At 46.6% G+C, this 19,677-nt stretch overlaps 1 protein-coding gene across 1 annotated transcript in view; it reads left to right on the forward strand.

Moving 5' to 3' along the window:
- Positions 1-3,994: 3,994 nt before the first annotated feature.
- Positions 3,995-19,677, forward strand: part of CABLES1 (Cdk5 and Abl enzyme substrate 1) — a 70,179-nt gene continuing 54,496 nt past the window's right edge. The window contains exon 1 of the mRNA XM_063167466.1: positions 3,995-4,512. Within this exon, the coding sequence (XP_063023536.1) occupies positions 3,995-4,512 (518 nt within the window). The remainder of the gene's footprint in view (positions 4,513-19,677) is intronic.

Raw genomic sequence — 19,677 nt, forward strand, 5'->3', positions numbered from 1 at the left:
GTATAACACAAATCTTGCCTCTAACTCAAATCCTGGCTGAAGTTTTCAACTCATCTGCAAAGATATTTTTAAGCTTGGCCTGACAAACTACTCAGGACCCCAACTTTATCTCAAGGTCTGTGGCCTTTCTGGCTGGCTTTTCACATCCTGCTGGCCACACTTGCCTTGCAGCAAGGACTGCACCCACACCATTTAAACTAAACTGAAGACAACATGAGGATTCTACACATGTTAACTTTCCTCTGAGGGCAGGTATGTAGAAGCACTGTTTCTCTGATCTCATTCTTCAGAAAGGTAAACTGCTGAGCTTTTGTTTTTGTCCAAACTCCCTCCACCCTCTTCAATCTCTACAAAGAAAGCCTCTCCATCACCTGTGTTAACAGGACCCCCAAATTCCATGCTGCCACTGAACACCCACAACCAATGAGTCTCTCCTGCAGGTCTTGGTGCACTGGGTGAAAAAGCCATCATGCTCCATCACTTCCATTACCACTTGTCATCTAAGCACTTACATAAGCCTGTGACCTCTGAAATAAAAACATTTACTTGCACTTGGGTAGAGCTGGTTGGTTGGAAGAGAACTTGGAGAAGGAAATGATTGAAAAAACAGTCACAGAAGCAAGCTTCCAGAATGTGCCTTTTTGGTTTTCCTTTCAACTTTGCTATTTCCTCCAGTCACTGCTTCTCCATCAAACAAATGTTTCAACCAGCAAAATCAATTTGTTTAACATTTTCACATATCCTCCAGCACACAGGACCTCTATAGCTCATGCTTTCACATAAAGTTTTGCTAAGCACAGATCAAGAGGACATAAGTAACTGGAAAAAAAAAACATACTATTTTGTGCACATAAATTTAAATTTGCTACTAAATGTATAAATAGGTCTAGAGAACCGGGAATTTCTAACATGCCAATTATCTTTGTACTGTGGTACTCCACTTGTTATCAAAAATAGTTTCAGACTGGAAAAGTAATTTTCCTCTTGCATGTGGCTTTCTCAAATGGATTTATTTTCACTTGCAATGGATGAGATGTTTTAACCAACCTTCAGTGTGATTTTTGGAAAAGACTATCCCCCAAGGCAGCTTGTGCATATTAGACCAGAGCATCTCTTTGGATCCATGGGAGGATTTAGGATTTAGTGGGCACAGACAAGCACTTTGCAAAGTGACAAAGTGAGCTCAGCTGGATGAGCCAGGCCTGGAAACACCTACAATCCATCCTGACCACTCTAATTTTGATGTAAGGAAGTTGATAGGCTCAACCATTCACATAAGTGTTCCTGATAGCAGAGACTGTAAAAAACGATTTTGTAGAATTCAGGTGCCAAAATCATTTGGATGCACACATGGACAAGGGAAGGGCTAACATTTCTCTCTGGGTCAGCTGTAGAGGAGCTCTAAAATATAGGTTGTGGCTTCATTTAAAATAATGCTTCCAACAGACAGAAATTTACTGCATCACAAGAGTAATCTTGTGAAAGGAGTGCACACTTCTGCACTCATAAAAGATGTCCTAAGTTAAATCAACTTCTGGAACCCCATCTGGCATTTTGGTGGTGGTTCTCTTTCCCAGACCTGTGTACTGTGAGAAGCTGAATTTGGGAAATACACACCAGCACTCAGCTGCCATACAGAGTTTTTGAGCTCCAGAGGAAAGTACACACTGTTGCTGCTGCCCTACAGAAATGCAAGAGGAAAAAAATATTCCAGTGTGTGTATCTTACTTGGTTCCAAGGTGGGAGGCCTGAGTTCCATCACCTATTTACCATTTGGTAGCAGTCCCTGGACCAGGGGTCAGCATTCAGTAACATACCAAGTGCCAGGTTACAGAGCTGTGACATTTTTCTGTGACCCAGGAGTCCTCCTCCAGAAAGTCCTGAACTCTTTCAGAAGTGATAAAAGAAGCCTGGAACTCCTCCACAGGAGCCAAGTGCATCAGTGCCCTGACATGTCACAGGTTGCCACAGCACGGACAATGCCTTAGGTCAGAAAAAGGCATTGCCATCAAATGAAGGTGGCAGGCCTGAAACTCCTCAGCCTACCTCTCCAAAACAGAAGTTTGAAGGAACCACTTTGCAACCACAGGGGTACAGAGCATCCTTCCAATAGATGGGACATGTCAGTTAGGCTTTTCTCTGGGGAGGAGAGTTTACCACTCTGGCCTACCTACTTTCCATCCAAATGATCCATCCTTGACATGCCACAGGGACAGGCACAGAAGTACCCTCTGGTAAGAAAGAAAAAAGCAGTGTAAACCTCAAGAGAGCAGGCTGAAATGAGAATGCCCATCTCAAAATAGCACTCACCTACCTCTCTAAGAAGGTGTGACATGGAAAACATCTCTTTCCTCCATCATTTCCCTTCCATTTCTCACTGCTCCTGCTCAGGATGCTGCCCATGCAGCGTCCCTTACCAATAAAGTATCACACACCCAGTATAAACTTGGGAGTTATGGTACTCAGTGTTAGTAAAGGCCAAAGGTTCAGAAGTAAATCCAAGTCAGTGTGATTCTAAGATCTTTGAATGTTCAAAATATCACTTTTGAGAGAAACACATATCTGGGTCCAAACCGTCCTCTAACAATGGGATCGGGTTCTTCTTTCTGATCAATCTTTTTTTTTTTAAACATCAAATTAGCAAGGTTTTGATAAAATTGTAGGAGACATCACAATATTTTGTGACAGTTTGGGATGGCTTGTGAATCATCCACCAGCTATAACTGGAATGCAATACAAGCCATTGTAATGCTTTATTAAGAAAGCGCGTGCCGCTATCTTGCGACAACCATATGTTCCTCTGTTTGTATGTATCTGTTATCCAACCCTTACATAAGCCCTTGATGAAATTATCATCACAGGACAAGCATGCTTATAGCACGGTTGAGTTGATCACAATAAAGTAATGAAGGAATGGAGGAGCTCGATGCTGAGGTGGACTGGCCACCTGCCTTGGCAGGCCTCAGCGGCAGACGGTGCAGACCTGCAGTCAGCTCTGCTCAACAGCCTTCACTTTGGGGGCGACACGAATACAGATATTTGGGGCTTGGGCTACATGCCCTTTTGGGAAAGAGTGAAGCAATGTGCTTTTTCTGGTGCAGGAGAGAGGGAAGGGCTGGGGACGGAGTTGAAGGAAAGGCTGGGGAGGAGGCTGCTTTAACGTTTTAGAGAACCCGTGAGATGTTACTTTCACACACAGAGGCACTCGCACGCCTCAGACGGCAGCAGGGGCAGCGGGGACCGGGACAGCCCAGGTTTGCCGCCCCGCAGAACGCACCGTCGGCACCCAAGCGCATTCCCGGGGGCCGCTCCCCGTCCCCGATTGTCCTCCGTGCCCACCGGGCACTACAGCGCCTGTCCCGGGCACCAGCCCCCGCTCGGGAAAACCGGCGGGCAGCGCCAGGGCCGCTTGGCACGGCACGGCTGCATCCCGGTGCTGCTCCCAGTGCTGCTCCCGGGGCCGCAGACGGGCCGGGCCGGGCCGAGCTGCAGCCCCGGGTCGGGGCCGGACTGTGCCGGGCTCTGAAGGCCATGTGCCGAGTACTACGGGCACTGACTCCACCTTCCTCGGCTCCCGCCCGCCCCCACGCATCCAGGAAGGGAAAAAGAGGAGGAGGAGGAGGAGGGAAGGGGGTGAAAGGGAAGAAAAAAAAAAAAAAAAAAAAAAAGAGAGAGAGGTTGAAAGGAGGGAGCTCGCCGAGACCCACCCTTCTCCCTCCTCCTCCGGGCTGCTGGCCGGGCTTTTGTTTTCCTCCAGCGCCCCGTTTCCCACACGTGATTGCCGTGTTATTGCACAGGGCGCTCGGCGGCGCGGCTGCTGCACCTATAAATACGGAGCGGGCGGGCGGCGGGGGCCCGGGGCAGCGCGGCGCGGCCGGGCGGAGCGCACCCCTGGGCACCCCCATGCACCCCGCGGCGCCCCTGCCCCGCCGCCCGCCCGCCTGACGGGCCGGCAGCGAGAGCCAGCGCCGAGGGGAGGGGGAGCCGGCCGACAATGGCGGCGGCCGCCACCGCCGCCAGCCCTGGCAGTCCTGCCGCCGGGCCCCTGCCGCCGCCGGCGGAGCCCTGCCCCAGGAAAGCGCCGCAGCCGCCGCCGCTGCAGCCGCCGCCGCCGGCGCGCAGCGACCCCCGCCGCAGGCAGGCCGCGCTCTCCTTCCTCACCAGCATCTCCCTCGACGGGCGGCCCCCGCCGCCGGGCAGCGACGGCCCCGCCGCCCGGCTCCGCCAGGCGCAGCCGCCGCCGCGGCTGGGCAGCCCCCCGGCGGCGCCCGCCGAGCCCCCGGAGGAGGAGGAAGACGAGGAGGAGGAGGAGGACGCCTTCGCCCCGGTGCAGGTGCCGCCCGCCGTGTTCCTGGGCGCCGCGGCGGCGGGGAGCCGCGGCCGCCTCAACTCCTTCACGGCGGGGGTGCTGCCGGCGCCCTTCGGCCGCACCAGCCCCCAGGGCAGCATCGGCGGCAGCGGGGAGCTGGGGCAGCCCGGCCCCGCCGCCGCCTTCGAGCTGCAGCGCTCCCGGTAAGCAGCGCCGCGGGGATGAGGGATGCTCGGCATGCGGGGATGAGGGATGCGCAGGATGGCGATGGGCTCGGTACGGGCGGGCACGGCCGGGGGAAGCCGTGGGGAGAGGGAGGCCCGAGAGCCGCGGGGCGGGAGCTCCCTCCGCGGGGCCGGCCCCGCTGCCGTCCGCCCGGGGCAGCAGCAGGAGCGGGGATGTGCGGGCGTGCAGGGGCAGGTCCGCCGAGGTGCCCAAGCCTCCCGGGCGGCAGCAGCCCGTCCGTCCGTCGGTCTGTCCCGCCTGGGCGCGAGTGGCTGAAAGTTTCCCTGCCGCTCAGCAGTGCGGGCGTGCGGCTGCACAGCGCCGTGCCCGCCGCAGCCCAGCCCAGCCCAGCCCAGCCCCGCCGCACGGCCGCTGTCACCCCGCGCTCCCGGCTGGCGGCGGGTTCAGCCCGCCGTGCTGCGTGTCCTGTCGACAGCAGGCTGGGAACGGGCTCTGAGTCAAGTGAGCTGTAGCCAGGTCTGGTAGCCCGCAAGGGGGAAGGAAATCTTTGCATGGAAATCGCGGATTACGGTGCGAGCGCATGGTTCATAGCAGCGTCTCGCTACCACCCTAAATAAGCTCTTTATCTCCAAGCACTTTGTTCTTCTGGGTTGTTTCTTGCCGACGGGTACTCTTTTGCCTTTTAATTCCCAAAGGAACAACCTCACCTGCTTCAGCTCTCAAGCTGAGACTTCTGGCTAAGACGGTGCAATCATGTAAAAATGTGTGAATGCCTGTGGATACAGAATCACCTTCCTTCACTTCCTCAACAACATACTCAGATATCAAAGACGGAGGGGGGGAAGAAGCTGGAGGAAATGACTGTGCTCCCCAAGCCCACATCGGCAGCCACTCCCACATTCCCCATTTGCCACACTCCCTCCTTGTTTCTCCCTTGGACAAATAGGTAGACTTTGAGTCACATGTTATTGCAAGGGTTTATAAGGGTAATTGAGCATAGATCGCGGTAGAAAAGTCCCTTTCAAAACCAACCAGCTTGGAGAAATTGGAAGTATTCCAGGGGAAAGTTATCTTAGCTGCATGCCCCACCGTTGGTTGTTTGTTTTTCCCCCTCCCCCCCCTTCCATCTGGGTTGTATTGGTGGCTTTTTTGGGCCCCTTTTCAGGTGCTGTGCTAGAGGGAGCCCCACCTTCCCAAGCAGTGTGCCTGCTGGTGAGTTGCCACCCTTCTTCTCCCAGTCATGTGTCTCTCAAAACATTTTCTGCAGTGACAACCCTCTAATTGCTCCGTGGATCAACTGCACAGCTGTGTCACACACACACACACACACACACACACACACACACACACACACTCGTGCATTTCACTCTGTGATGTGATTCTGCCCACAACCTTGTGGGGGAGAAGTGACCCACAGACCATGATTTGGGAAGTGCTTTTCTACTCTTGAACTAAGCATTCAAGAGACTGGGTTCTTCTCGACCTTCTACTTAGTGAGTTTATTATTGATGCAAGACTCCAGTATTAATTTTCTTGATTCCCAGGGATCATCCTTGGTTTTTGTTTCTTGCATGCTTTGATCTTCTGCTTGGTTCTGGGAAGGATGCTTAGATCTCACTGATATCACTTCACTTAGCCCTTCCTCTCTCTTCCAGTCATTTAGTCCCCTTGCTCCTTTTCCCTGCTTTCTGAAGGTTTTGTACAGCTACCTATGTGGGGTTTTTGGTTGGTTTGGTTTTTTTATTACATGAGAACAGAGTGGAGTTTAAGAGGGAAAGGTAATTACTGTTCTTGTTTACAACCTAGAAATCCAGAGTCTTGCAAGTTCAGTTGTGCTGCTAGTATGCAAACAAACTGAATGGATAGTCCAAGTCCATGGCAAGGGAAGTCACCTAAGGAAACCTTTCCAGGATGCTCCTCCACTCCTAGGGTGGCTGTCATTTGTGCTGTATAATTTCTTGTGATGCAGGCTGCAAGGAAAGTGCTGGTCTTCTCATACTGTTTTGTTTTCCTGAGAGCTGGATTCAGTTGTGGTGAAGACTTTGCATTACTGCACTGACAAGTTTGAGGCTCTCCGTTGTAGCACTGGTGCAGGAGAGCTCTGGATAGTGTCCCCTGCCTTTGCTGGCTGTCCTGATGCTGCACATGTGCAGTCCAGGACAGAATTTCCCTTCAATAGATCTCTTTCTGTTCTGGGAAAAGTGTATATTTTTAAACACCGGGAACGGGCAGCTGCAGACCACAGAGCTTGCACAGAGCGTTAGCAGCTCATGTTCTTAATGAAAAGGTGCGGCAGGAGCTCTGGTTTCTGGGTTCACCCGTGCTGCACAGAAGTTAAATCACAGGCATGCACCGGGCTGGCACAAGCCCAAGAACAGAGGGTTGCGGCAGCCCTTCTGCTGCTCTCTTAACAGAGGAGAGGAAGGAGCCAAATCCCCCGCACACAGCCAGCCCTTCTCAGGGTGACAGGGTGAAAGTCACAGCACTTGCCTAGGGACAGGCATTAGCTCATCTGAAGGATGATGCAGGGAGGAAAATTAGATTTTTTTGGTAGTTCACGTGTGCACTGGCTGCCTTTCCTCCCACCCTTCTGCTCTCCTTGCAGTGAGTGAGCTTGAAATTGAATTTGAGGAGTTGTTTGACAGACGAGTCCTGTGTGCTGAGACACAGAAGTTATAACATGAAACCTTCTTCTGTTACAGTATCAGGCAAGATAGGTTGTCTTATGTTATTTTTATTTGGTTTTCAGAAACCATTGTGAATGTATAATCAGAGTTCCCTGGCTTTTTTGTTTGTGTTAGCAGTTTGTATAATTGCACACTAGTTTATATTTAACAAGGTTATCATTAACGTGGTTTGGGTTTGTGTTCTATGTGTGTTCACAAGAAACAAACAATACAAAAAAAGGAACATGGAGCTTCTAGCTGCTTGGAGGCTAGTATGTAATTATATGTAAATGGCAAAAAATAGGCTTGTTCAGAGGTTGGCTGGTTGGTGCCGAAGGCTCCTGTCTTCCTGCAGGTGTTTATTTCAATTTGTGGTGAATAGGTGGACAAGGACATGAGTTTATTAGAAGCTATGGCCAGGATTTCTTTCATGTGAAATTATAATTCATTTTAATAGAATTATCTGAAATTAGTGAGGACTTCTGTGAAGCCGGGTGTCAGCAACAGAGGTTTAAAATAGTTGCACATCCTGTGCATTAGAGGATGGTCCAGGTACCTGGTTTTGTTTATGCCTAGAATTCTTCTTGCCATAGTTTTATTTGGGAAAAATATTGCTGTTTCCATATGTGAAGTTTCCTTCTCCAGTGGGACAGGTGGTAAGAAACAAGCACATGCTTTTTTTTTGTTGTTTGGTTTTGGATTTTTTTTCTGTTTTGCTAAGGAAGCGAATTGGTGATTGGATTTGGAGTTCAAATGTTGCTTGCAGTTTAATTTGTCTGTGCCACCACCATGTCAGGTTTGAAGGCAGATGGGCAGAAGAATTTCTTCTGGGAGCAGCAGGTGCTGGGAAGCAAGGAGAGATTATCTGCTGAGTAATCACTGAGGAGGGGTCCACTCAGAAGGACACTGAGGTTATCATGGTCCAAATAGATTTTTCTTCAGAATTTACTGACCTACAATATACCTCATTTCCTGATTAATTCTAAAATTAATTTACAGTTAGTAAAGCTTGTGAAAATTCAATTTATTTCTACCTATTAGAAAGGACATAGATGCATTTGGTTTGCAAAGTTCAGTGGGTTGTTAGTGCTGGAGGAAGCCCTCAGGATACTGAATGCTGCCATTAAGTATTTGTGATGGAGGGCTGAGAGGTCAGAATCCAGTTCTGCATGGCCCTGGGCAGGCAGGCAGTGCAGTGTCAGCCCACAGCAGAAGGTGCCTCCAAACTGGACACGCAAGAGACAAAAGAAGAGTCTCTCAGAAACAAGAATCTCACAGGCAGAGTCCTGAAAGGGGAGCAGAACAAAGAGCTGGGGGCACCCTCCACCCTGTGGGGTCATCCCAGCATCAGGAGGTGGCTTGTGAGCTGCTGGAAACACATCAGCCCTTTGGTGTGTGATGGACACTCTGCTATTCACTGAACCTAAAGCCCTTTGGGCAGCCTGAATTTCAGAATGATGTATACAAGCATAGCATGAAAACAGTGATTTAATGGTCTGAGAAGTCAGTGGGAAGTGCACATGCTAAACGAAGTCTTTCCTTAGGTGTGTGATCTTGTGTACCACGGATAGCTGCTGGCTCTAAAGAAAGGGATGCTTGTTGACCTCAGCTGTGACTTCAGGAGGCTGAATTCCTGTGCCTCCCTGAAGGGGGAATGTTCAACAGCAGGGTTAAGGCTCAGGTAGTAAGGGCTGTTTCAGTAGTAGCACACAGTGTACAAGCTCCATGAGTCCTGAAAGGAGCACGTCCTTCAGCACAAGCACGCTGAGAGGCTGGGTCCTCACGCTCACCATGAGCTGTGCAGGGGCACTCACTGATGCTGCAGGGCTCTCTGGGCTGTGCAGGGGCACTCACTGATGCTGCAGGGCTCTCTGGGCTGTGCAGGGGCACTCACTGATGCTGCTGGGCTCTCTGGGCTGTGCAGGGGCACTCTCTGAGCTGTGCAGGGGCACTCACTGATGCTGCAGGGCTCTCTGAGCTGGGCGTGTGCTGAGCATGGCCAGCCCCACATTGCAGGGCCTGGCTTTCACCACTGCTGGTCTCTGCCAGTCATTTCCCTTGCTCAGGGCACAGGTGTTTGTGCCTCCCTCTGCTACTTCCTTTGAAACTGGTGGAAATGGGGTCATCTTCCAGGTGTTAGCTGAAGCTGACCAGTGGTTGAGAAGTCACTGGAGTAGGATGGCACACACATGGATGCACACCATAGATGCAGCACCCTTGTTCCCTTAGTACACAAGCTTTTAAAAACAAATCCCACAGGAATTGGCTCTGGCGTATTTTAGGCTCTTATTATACTATTTAGTGAGCATCTCTGTCAGATAAAAAAGGTTAATATTCATCAGACAAGGAAAAGAACCCCTTTGCTGTCAATTCTGAAGAGTAGAACAGTGGGACAGAACATGGTGTTCATGAGTACTAGGGAATTAATTAGAGAGCTTCAAAGAGGGACAGAGGCTGAGAGGCACCTGTGTCTGCCAGAGCCTCAGGACTGTGCAGGTTTCAGAGTGAGTCAGCCTTGGAGCTGGACAGGTGAGAGGGATATTCCTGTGTGGGTGCACAATAACCCTGTGAGGAGACCTGAGCTGGTAACACATGAAAAGTCCTGTGTGCCCTCACTGGCTGCCAATTCAAAGCTTCCTAGGTCCAGCCATGCCTTGGGAGGTGGTGTGGTTATACCACACTGGTGTGCAGTGACCCCTCATTAGCTGTCGGGGGAGCAGAAGGAGCAAATTTCAGCGGGTTTGCTTATGTGGTGGGTGCATTTCCACTACCTGATCTTTCTTTTCACCCTTTTCTTCACCAGCAAATCTCCTGTGCAGGCAGCCAAACTGGGTCTTTGCCTTAGAAGCCTGCTACACAGCTGTTGTCTGCACATTAGTAGTGTTGAAAGCACCTTGAAATGGTGAAGATTGGTAGCAGCTGTGTGAGTCACTAGCCCTCCAGACCATGACAAAAACAGTTCCATGGTAGATAAATAGGATAATGACAGATCGTAGTTTGATGATAGCTTTTGAATATGAAGTGTGCTTTAGTCTGCAATTATTATGACTTTGAGAATTCTTCTGGTGGAAGATACTGCTTAGCTTGGAGCAGTTCAAAACACCTAAAACACAAATATGAGATTGCCAAGTGTGCTCTCTGAAAAGAGAAAAAAACAATCCTCTAGTAATTCTGTGATTTCCTTGTTTCGAAAAAGTAGATATCAGCTGGGCTGTCTGTGGATTCAGTAGTGCAGTATGATGGAAGGTAAAGATGAGAAGAACCAAATCTTGATTTATTTATTTTCTTTTTATTTTCTCCCCTCTGATTTCAGCTGTACTACTCTTGTAGTGTAAGTTCCCCACTACACAAATGAAAAGACTACTCTTTATAATTTAACCAAAAAATGCAGAAGTTGGTTTATATGTTGGGACTTGGATACCCTGAAGCTTCTGTAGGCACCAGCTTGTCCCTTACGAAGCGTGGGAAAACAGATTCTATTTGCAAATGGGACAAGCTGGTGTCTACAGAAATCTATATGCAAATATCCACAGAATTCACCCCTGAACATTTGCCAGTACCTCTGAGGGTGTGCTCAGCCTTTATGACAAACTCTTTTCTGGACCCAGAATTGCTATGGATGGCTGTGGGGCTGCCACCAGATACCAGACTTAGCAACGCAGCAGGTGCAGCAAGACACAGAGCTGGCTCTTTTCACAACCCAACTGAAAAAACCCTTGCCAGTTTGCTGTGAGAAGTATTCTTTCTAGAAAATGGAAATGACATAATTTGGCATATGGAGAGTATCTGCTTGCTGGCCTGTCGTTTGCAAATAGCATGCTGAGAAATTTAAGGGATGGTATTTGTTTTCATAGGAAAGGCTTTCAGAAGTTTTCAGGGTTTTGTGGTTATTTTTTTTTTCTGTTTTTGTTTTGTTTTGGGTTTTTTTTTTTTTGTTTTTGGGGTTTTTTTGTCTGTGTGTGGGGTGGGGGGGTGGGGTTTGATTGTTTAGTGTTTTCGGAGGGATATTTTCACTCCAAAGGTAGGGTAGAGAGCCTGGTCAGGCATTTAGCAGAAGAAAATTTAATGATAGTTGGAGAAAATGTGATGTGCCAGTGGGAGACTTCCAGGACTCTTGTGATTTGCTTTTCAGTGTGCAATATGCAGATTTAGGGGGATACATATTTAAGAAGCTGAGAGGTTCCTTCACAAGAGCTACTGTGTTATGTTCGTAGCAACTGCTTTCCTGTCATCAATGCTAAATGTATTTTCTGTTCTCATTATGTATTTCAAAGCCAGCACTGCTTTTAGGAGCAGTGTTTCAGGGTGTTTACCTAAGGAGGGGTTTTTGTTGTGGAAAATTGAGAAGTGAATGACTAGTGAAGCAAAGACTACTTCTTTTCTAGAAAAAGTATTTTTTAAAAAAATAACCTTTCGCCTCCTCTGTGAATATAAAGCACAATTGCATGTTCTTAGCAAGCAGTGATGTTTTCCCCTGTGCTGTTACAGATCAGGCTAGCAATTTTGTGAAATTGAGGTTTGGGGAAAGATTCACTTACCACAATTGAAATGTTTTCCACTCATTGTCTTGGATGACAGAAGAAGGTATGTCCTCTCTGACAAGAGAACCTGAAAAGCCTGGGCTGTCTGTTTGCTTATATATAAAACTGCTCAGTTAAATCAAGCACCAGTGTATGATGTTTTCCTAGTAAGTAAATCTCTGCAATATCAGGGATTTGACTCTATAGTATTGGTGGGATTAAAAAATGGAAAGCTAGAGAAGTTTATCATAATTTTTCAGTCAACAATGGGTTATATTTTGGTGCTCCTAGAGATAATCATATTACCAAGGTAAATATGATTAAATTTTCGAATCTACATGCTGTCAAGGCAAATCAGACATAGGCACATTGATTTGTAGGTAAAGGCATTCAAAAGAAGCATACATTTTCCTGCAAAGGAAAAAAATCCCCTCATTGTGTAGCAGGAAAAATCTGTAAGGTGACATTATGACTTCTTTCTGCACCATGTAGCTGGAACTGAGCTGTATGAAACAAACAGGGATGAAGCTCTTGAGCTTGCTTTTTCCTTTCTCTGGGTTTTGGGTGGGATGCTGGGCCCCAAGAATTCATCAGTGCCTCTGGGTTAGCAGCCTGCTTGCACTAAGCTGTATTTTTCTGCCATCCGTGTGCTGTCTGCTGTGTGTGGCTTCACCTGTGACTCTGCAGGTCATACCTGCAGATTTTTTGTGTATGCAAGGGACAGAGAAGTGATACTGGGATGTGGTGGTGGTGCAGCCTCAGTAGGTACCAACCACAGGCACTGTTGCTGTCCTTGCTGCTTGTGTCTTCTGTAGTGTGGCAAGGCTGGTGAGAACTTTCTCTCTATCTTCTCCCTTCTGTGGGGCACCATTTCCTTTTCCATTCCAGGATGAAGAAGGAGCCACTGCAGGTGGCTAACAGGGTTAGTAACTCCCAGGAGTTACTAAGGAGATTGAATGGACAAATGTCCATCAAATGGAAGACTCTAGCATTTCCAGCATCATTGTTTCTGATCGATCTGCCATGGGTGGAAGTGCAGGGAGATGTCCCAGCCCTCCAACACGGCTGCATGACACAGAGGTTCATCCCCCAGAAAGGGGAAAGAAGTCAAGAGACCCCAAACTGGGTTCTCTCCCTTTTTGACAGGAGGTGTACATGCTGGCAGAGTGGCATGGATTTAGTTTCATCATGATTGAAGGGTCAGATATTATTACCATTGCTTTTTACAGAGATAACTCACAGCACTGGAGCAGTCTGTTGCCCACTGCAGCTGCTAGCAGAGAAGTGGATTCTACCCCCCGCCTTGTGGTGTGCCCTTAGAAGGGTGCAAGCAGCACAGCTTCACCAGCCTGCTTCAGAAAGAAAGCTGCTGAATTTGAGTTTCTTGGGTGCATGGTGCTGGAGGAGGGGAGAGCAGAGCGTCACTGCCCCAAGGAGATGGGATGCCTTTGGCACTCAGGAAGGACCACTGTGGCAGCTGGAGGGTTGTCTGGTTTCATGCTGTACCTCCAGCACATGTAGGGATGGAGAAAGGGGAGCCAGGGGCTGAATGTCACATAAGGCCCTTTGCCTTCAGGCCTGCTTGGATAATTTACACACATTTGCATATGCACAGGTGCAGCCCATACCTACAGTTCATAAAGCTCTCATTGCTCCCTGTTCACAAGGACATGTTCTAGGCACCTGCCCTCCCCACCCCACTGTACTCAGCCTGTGTGAAGGTGGAGCATAAAGCAGAAGCTTGATGTCAGCTGTGGTCTGAAATGTGTCTTGAAGATATCTTTTTGGGGTTTTAACTCACCAACTTTATTCCTTGTGTTTTGTCAAACTTTATTTTCCTGTTGCTTCTGCACCTCTGTTAGTACCTACACACAAAGGAGATGAATTTCCTCCTTTTCCAGTCAAGGTTGCAATCAGCTCCACCCAGGCAAATGCTGGGTGACAGAAGTACTGCCCACGTGTCCGTGGGGTGTGGTGGATGGGCACAGCAGGGAGTGAAGTCCTCATTAGGTGACAGCTACTTGAAAATGAAGACACCCATCTTGATACCTGGGACGTGGGCACAGTTGAGGAGGTTTGGTAGTTGCAAGCACGCTCTGCAGTTCCCTGAATTTAGTTAAGTGAATGATACCATCTCTGACTAGAAAACATGGAGGTGTCTTTTGGGGTAATAGGAAGAGAGGCAAAACAGCCTTCAGGTGCTACAGTGCAAAGTGCAGTTTAATGGCTTAGGTAGGTGCGTCATGTAGGTGCTGCATCAGGTTATGTAAAAAGGTGTGGAAAACTCTCCATCTACTATTAATAGACTTGGAAGTGTGGCCTTTAAAACACAAAGGGTTGTGTTTGTATTTTTAAAAGTACAAGTTGAAGTAAGCCTCTGTCTTCAGCATTGTGGAACCTCCTTAATTTTATGAGGCTGTTTTCCTAAAGCAAAACTGGGTTTGATTTTTAATTGATGGTGTTCACTGCTTTGTAGAATCCCATCTTTTAGCATAAGCTAATCCAGACGAAGTGGCAGCTCAGAGGTGGTTGCTTTAAAAGGCAGAATTATTTACAGCAGAACACAAAGTGCCACTCGCAAGTACCTCCATTGTGACCTTTGAGATTTATTTGGAAAATCTGTATTTTTCCATGTGCATGCGCTGCCTCAAGATAAAATATTCTCCTATTTTAGAAGGCACTCCAGGTACTGCAGAACTCGAGAGCAGCCTCACAAGTAGCAAGTGACTGCACACATTTGTTTTAAGGACTAGACTTCATTGTCCCAGGCTTTTTGCTTCTGTCGATTTTAAGGAGATTATTAGAAATACTAGTTTCTTGTTTGTTCGTTAGTTTCATTATTGATGTTAGGCTATTCAAATCAAAGACAGTGGTAGGGTGCAACAGGGAGCAACTTTGAGCAGATGTGTTTGAAAATAAAAACTGCAAACTGTATAACTGTATGAATTTGCCAGCACCCTTGAGCAGGCACTTGCAAGGCAGTGTTTTCTGTTGCTGCCTTCATGCTCTGTGGGAAGGTTGAATAGATGATGTGAATGGAAATGTGTATTTTCTTGCAGTGTGTTTGTGAGCTCGCAGGCGTCCTTCTCCTGGAAGATGTAGCGTTGCAGCAGGAGCGAGGATGTTTTCCCAGTGCAGTACCGGGGCTGTGCTTGGTGCTGTACAAAATGCCATTACTCCTCCATGCTCCTTGGTGCTAAGCCCCAAGCCCAAGACCTGTTTAGTGCAGTAGGGCACTGCAGAAGGGTGTGGGTTGTAACTGGAATTCACTCCCTTGAGGAGGATGGGCTGAGAGCAAAGAGGCTGGCGTGAAAAAGTGCTTGTAAGCCGCTGCCTGTTTGCAAGGATCAAGGCATCTGAAAACGACCAACCTCTGCAGTAATTGCAGGGTTGCTCAGGTACAAATGAGAACAGGATTAGACCTGTCTTTTCTATTTTGAGTGCAGAGGTAGTATTTCCAACCCTTGGAGCGATTGCATATCTTGAATATCTTACTGGATAAATGAATGTGATAGCAACACTCAAGGGTGGCACGGTCTTTTTTGTAACTGGCACTAACCTTGCAGTTCTTGCAGTTCTTTGTTTTGTATGATTCCCCAGGAATATCTCAACACAGTCTTGCCTGGCTTTTTATTTGCTTTTTTTGGGTTTTTTTGTGTCATTTTCATATGTTAGAAGAAGCTGTCTTTTGAGAGGCTTTTGACCCTCATATCCACTTTCCAAGATGAGGGGTTATGGTAGTGAAAACTTGATTCACGTCCCTGGTGATGTGGAGAGGGAACTGTTTTCTTTTTACTGGTCAGTTGTGGACTCTCTAAATTTTAATTTTGTAATGTGGTAGATTCTGAAAAAATTGATATTATATTTTTTAATTAAGTTGTTCACATTAACAGACATATTTCCTGTCTGTTTAGTGGAAAAGGTGAAACAGGAAAACCAAAATTTCAACATTTCAAAACTGCCATTGCACACTGATGGCAGTTTGTGAGCAGTGTAGTGGTCTGATGTCATACCCAGCATGGTCTTACCCTTGTCCAGGGCTTTTTTTAGATGTGAGCATGCAGTGACTGAGGAAGTAGTGGTTTCTGTTTGTGTGGTCTGGCAAGGGGGGGGCTCATTTTTTTAATCAAAAGAAAATAAACAGCCCAATTTTATACAAATTATAGCTGATTTCACTTTCAGTGGAAGCAATAAGGCAACATTTTACCTGTGACTTCTATGTAAGTAGCTACCAAATGAGCCTTCATGTTGTATCTCTCCAGAAATTTGCCAGGGGGAACCACACTAAGTCACAGAGTGGGAGGGTTGTGGTCTTCTCTTGGTGCTGCTGTCTGCAGCTTCTCAGCCTTGTGAGAAGCACCTTTGTGTTTCTTCCTTATCCCAGCCAGATGCAAGTGGGCTTTGGCGAGCACATCTCTGCGTTTATCTGTTCTGACCCATCCAAGCACAAAGCCATTCCACCCTTTCCTCCGTGCTAGACAAGCCCATTATTGTTCAGGTCTGAGGAGGCAAAGGGTGACAGAAGCAAAACAGTGCAAGTTTTGCATAATCTGTTTTTTTTCCTGCGGCTCTGGGGGCCGTGGCCCTTGTATAGTGGCACTTTGTTCAACCTTCTTCCTTTGCAGAGACTACTGGGAACAACAGAAATGCTGTGGGTTCTCGGGCAGTTGAAGAGACAGCAACAGAAGTGTGGTTTTGGTTCTGTATCTGGACAGATTATTAAGGACCTGCTGCTTGAAACCGAAAAATAAAGGCATATGAATTGCCTGTTTTTCAAATAGCAGTTAGCAGATCCTGCCAGGAAAGGAAATCTTCACAGATCTCATTGTTGCTCTGCCACAGGTAGCTGAGTGCTGCTCTGTTAGCACTTGCGTCCCTCATTTTACTTGTTGAATTTGTGGAGATGGTTTCCTGCTGTCAGATCGAGTATCCCAACTACCACTGCTGGCAGTGCTACCCACTGCCCCACAACCACGCCCGTGGGGGACCCTCAGCATGGGCTGCACACCCCGTGTCTGCTGCAGCCTCCTGACGCCTCCTTGTCCTGGAAAGCTCCACCACAGGCTCATGGTGGTGACCATCAGGTTACCTGACCATCCCTTTCCTTGCTGACACTGTCCTGGCAGTCTGCAATGCTGACAGAGCCTGGCAGGGGGCTGGAGCTGTCACTGTGAAAGCTTTGGATGTGCTTTTCTTCAAACAATAGCTGTATGTCTACGTTATATTTGTTCTTATTAGTACAATCAAGGATGTTTATTCTGTGTTCAGAGCTGTATTTATTCTTTGTGAGGTGCACAAATAAGTTTTTCTGGTTTCTAAAACAGTTTTTCCTGTCTAGAACTGCAGCAGTTCTACCCCCAAATTTCTTCTCCATTTTTTTCCCTTTCTTTTTCTTAAAAACCTTCAAACTATGTATGCTTGCTATGGTTAGGTGAAAAATTAGTTCATATATTAAAAAGAAGGGAAGGAATACTCACTCCTAGGGCAATTTCTCTATACTCCTCTCTAATACAAGTACTGAAAAGATTTTGCATGCAAGCAAGTTTAAAAGGATGCTGAACAACTTGTATTCCTGTGTTGTTACATTGTCATCAGGATACTACTTTCTGTGTTTTACTTACCCAGGTATTACATTACATATAATTTGAAAGCTTTAAATTACCAAAAATACTCTATAGGGGTTTCATGGGCTCATACTTAAAGCAAAGACAGAGAGATTTGCGGATGTACATTTACAGATGATAAAACTTAATGTTTGGGGTAGGATTACTGTTACTTTAATTGCCTGTCTGATATCCTCCTTGGAAGATTAAGTATTTTTGGTAGCAGCTTTGTGGTCTGTACCCTGTTGGCTTAATATCTGTCAGAAAATGATGTAACTGTTACTGGCACAGGTAAAATTGAGCTTGTGTTCAGCTCCCTGGGAGGGTGTTGTGAATGGGAAACTGTTGTATGTACATAATCCCATTAGTCAATATTGTTCAAAATCCTTTTTTTTTTTTTTCCCCTTTCTCCTCTCACAACAAAGCTCCTAGGTCTGTGGTGAAGTGTTTTGTGACACATTTTTGAATGGGCCTTTTGCCCTGCATTCAGTTCTTTAATGCAAGAAGCTTTACCAGGAAACAAGAATCTCTTTCTTCTCTGTCTGTGTTTTTTCAGCTTGGGGCTGTGATGTTGAATATGCAGACAGACACACAAGTCAGATGATCTGAGATGTGTGATATTATGAGGTTATCCATTTCACATGATTAGTATCTGTACTGGAGTTGTTCGGTCTGCATTTCATGTCTGTGCCATCTAAATATGTCTTAATCCTTTTTAAAAGATAGTTTTTTGTGTGTTTTAGCACACCCTCAAGGCTGTTATAAAGTAAATCTTCCTTGTATTATATTTAGTGGCATCTCTTGAATGAGGCAATTTTTTAAATTAGCTTTTGTCATTGATAAAAGACTGTATAAAAATAGAGCCTGATCCTGCAAACACTTACAAATATGTTCAGTCTTACTTTTCCAGGTAACTTGTTGCCTTTGACTCATAAAGACATTACCTAAAATAGTAAAATTTAGTAGTTTTGTAGTTTAGGCATGCGCCCCATCGGCTGAGGTTTCTGCAGAAATGCATCATTAGTCATGCAGTTAGCACCTTTGTTAAGAATACTGAAGTGTGTTGAGTTTTTACAGGATTGGAACAATTTATTGCTATAAGTGGCTTCTTTGCACTACTAGGCTGGTATATTTTAAAATCTTAAAGTGAAAGATTTGAGATGTTCTTGTAAATGAATGTGTGCAATTAGTTCTTGTAATACTGAAAGCTGAATGTGGCCTGCGAGAATACTGAGCACTAAATCTGAAGTCTGACAAAAAATCATTTTTATCCAAAGTGGGGTCAAAATTAGATTTTTTGCAAGGCACTTCATGCTTTAAGTTCTTTTTAATATACTTAATCTAAGAAGACATGATGAGCTGCTGTGAGGCTTTCCCCAGCTGGTTTTACCTGTAAGAGTTTTGTTGTCTGGGTAATGCTGCTTATAGAGCAAAGATTTTCTGCCTGGAGGCGCCTCTAGGTGATTTGGGGCAATTAAAGGGATTAGTGGCCCCAAAGCAGAGCCTCACTGAAGCAAATATGTTCAAAATTCCAAGATTTTATTTCACAACCCAAAGTATCACCTTAAGCTCAAATAGCTGCTGGGTTAGCCAGCAGAGAGGTCTGCCTCTGGTCTCACATTACCTACCCCACATTTAATTTTTTCAGCTTTCAGAACTACACAGCTTAATTGATTGAATGGAGTAGGGGAGCCAGATCAATATTAACCATTTTCAGGGATTCAAATTTTATTTCTTTCTGCATAAGATTTTAATATGTTTTTTCATGATGGTTGGAGGCATTAGTAACATTTCTTAGTCACATGACCTAATAAAGGGTCTCATGTCTCCTTTCGATCTTTGTGGCAGAGGAAGTTATTTCAGTATTTCCAGCTCCAGAATCTTCCAATCTATGGTGGAGACTTTTCAAAGTCAGTGGATTGTTGAGAAGAGGTGGAGATGCTCAATCTAATCCCCTTGCATTCTGCCATTTTGACAAAGTTTCTAGCTTTCAAGATTAAAAAAAAAAAATAATGTGCTCCTGAAGAGCCACATAACAGAAGGCAGAAAATGAGATTCATTAAGGATTCACAGAAATTCATGAATGTTTAATATGTTTTAGCTTTATTTTTGTTGTTTAAACAGAGTCACAGATCTCTCATGCCTTCCACTTTCAGAGAATCAGCGATGAATACTGAATGCAGCATAAGCACATGCAGAGTCTTTTTGTATACGTTTCATAGAGATGAGGCTCTCTGGAAAATGCTGGATATCTCCATGGAAGTGGTCACAACTGTGCCCATTGCAGTGCTGCTTTTAGTGTCTGCCTTGGTCCTGCTGTCATGGGAAGATCCATCTGCTGGGGCAGCTCAGGTGCCAAAGGGTGCCCCAGGACTAGGGAGGGCTGTGTGGGG

The sequence above is a fragment of the Melospiza melodia genome, chromosome 1 (genome assembly GCF_035770615.1).
Source record: "Melospiza melodia melodia isolate bMelMel2 chromosome 1, bMelMel2.pri, whole genome shotgun sequence".
NCBI classification, from domain to species: Eukaryota; Metazoa; Chordata; class Aves; order Passeriformes; family Passerellidae; genus Melospiza; species Melospiza melodia.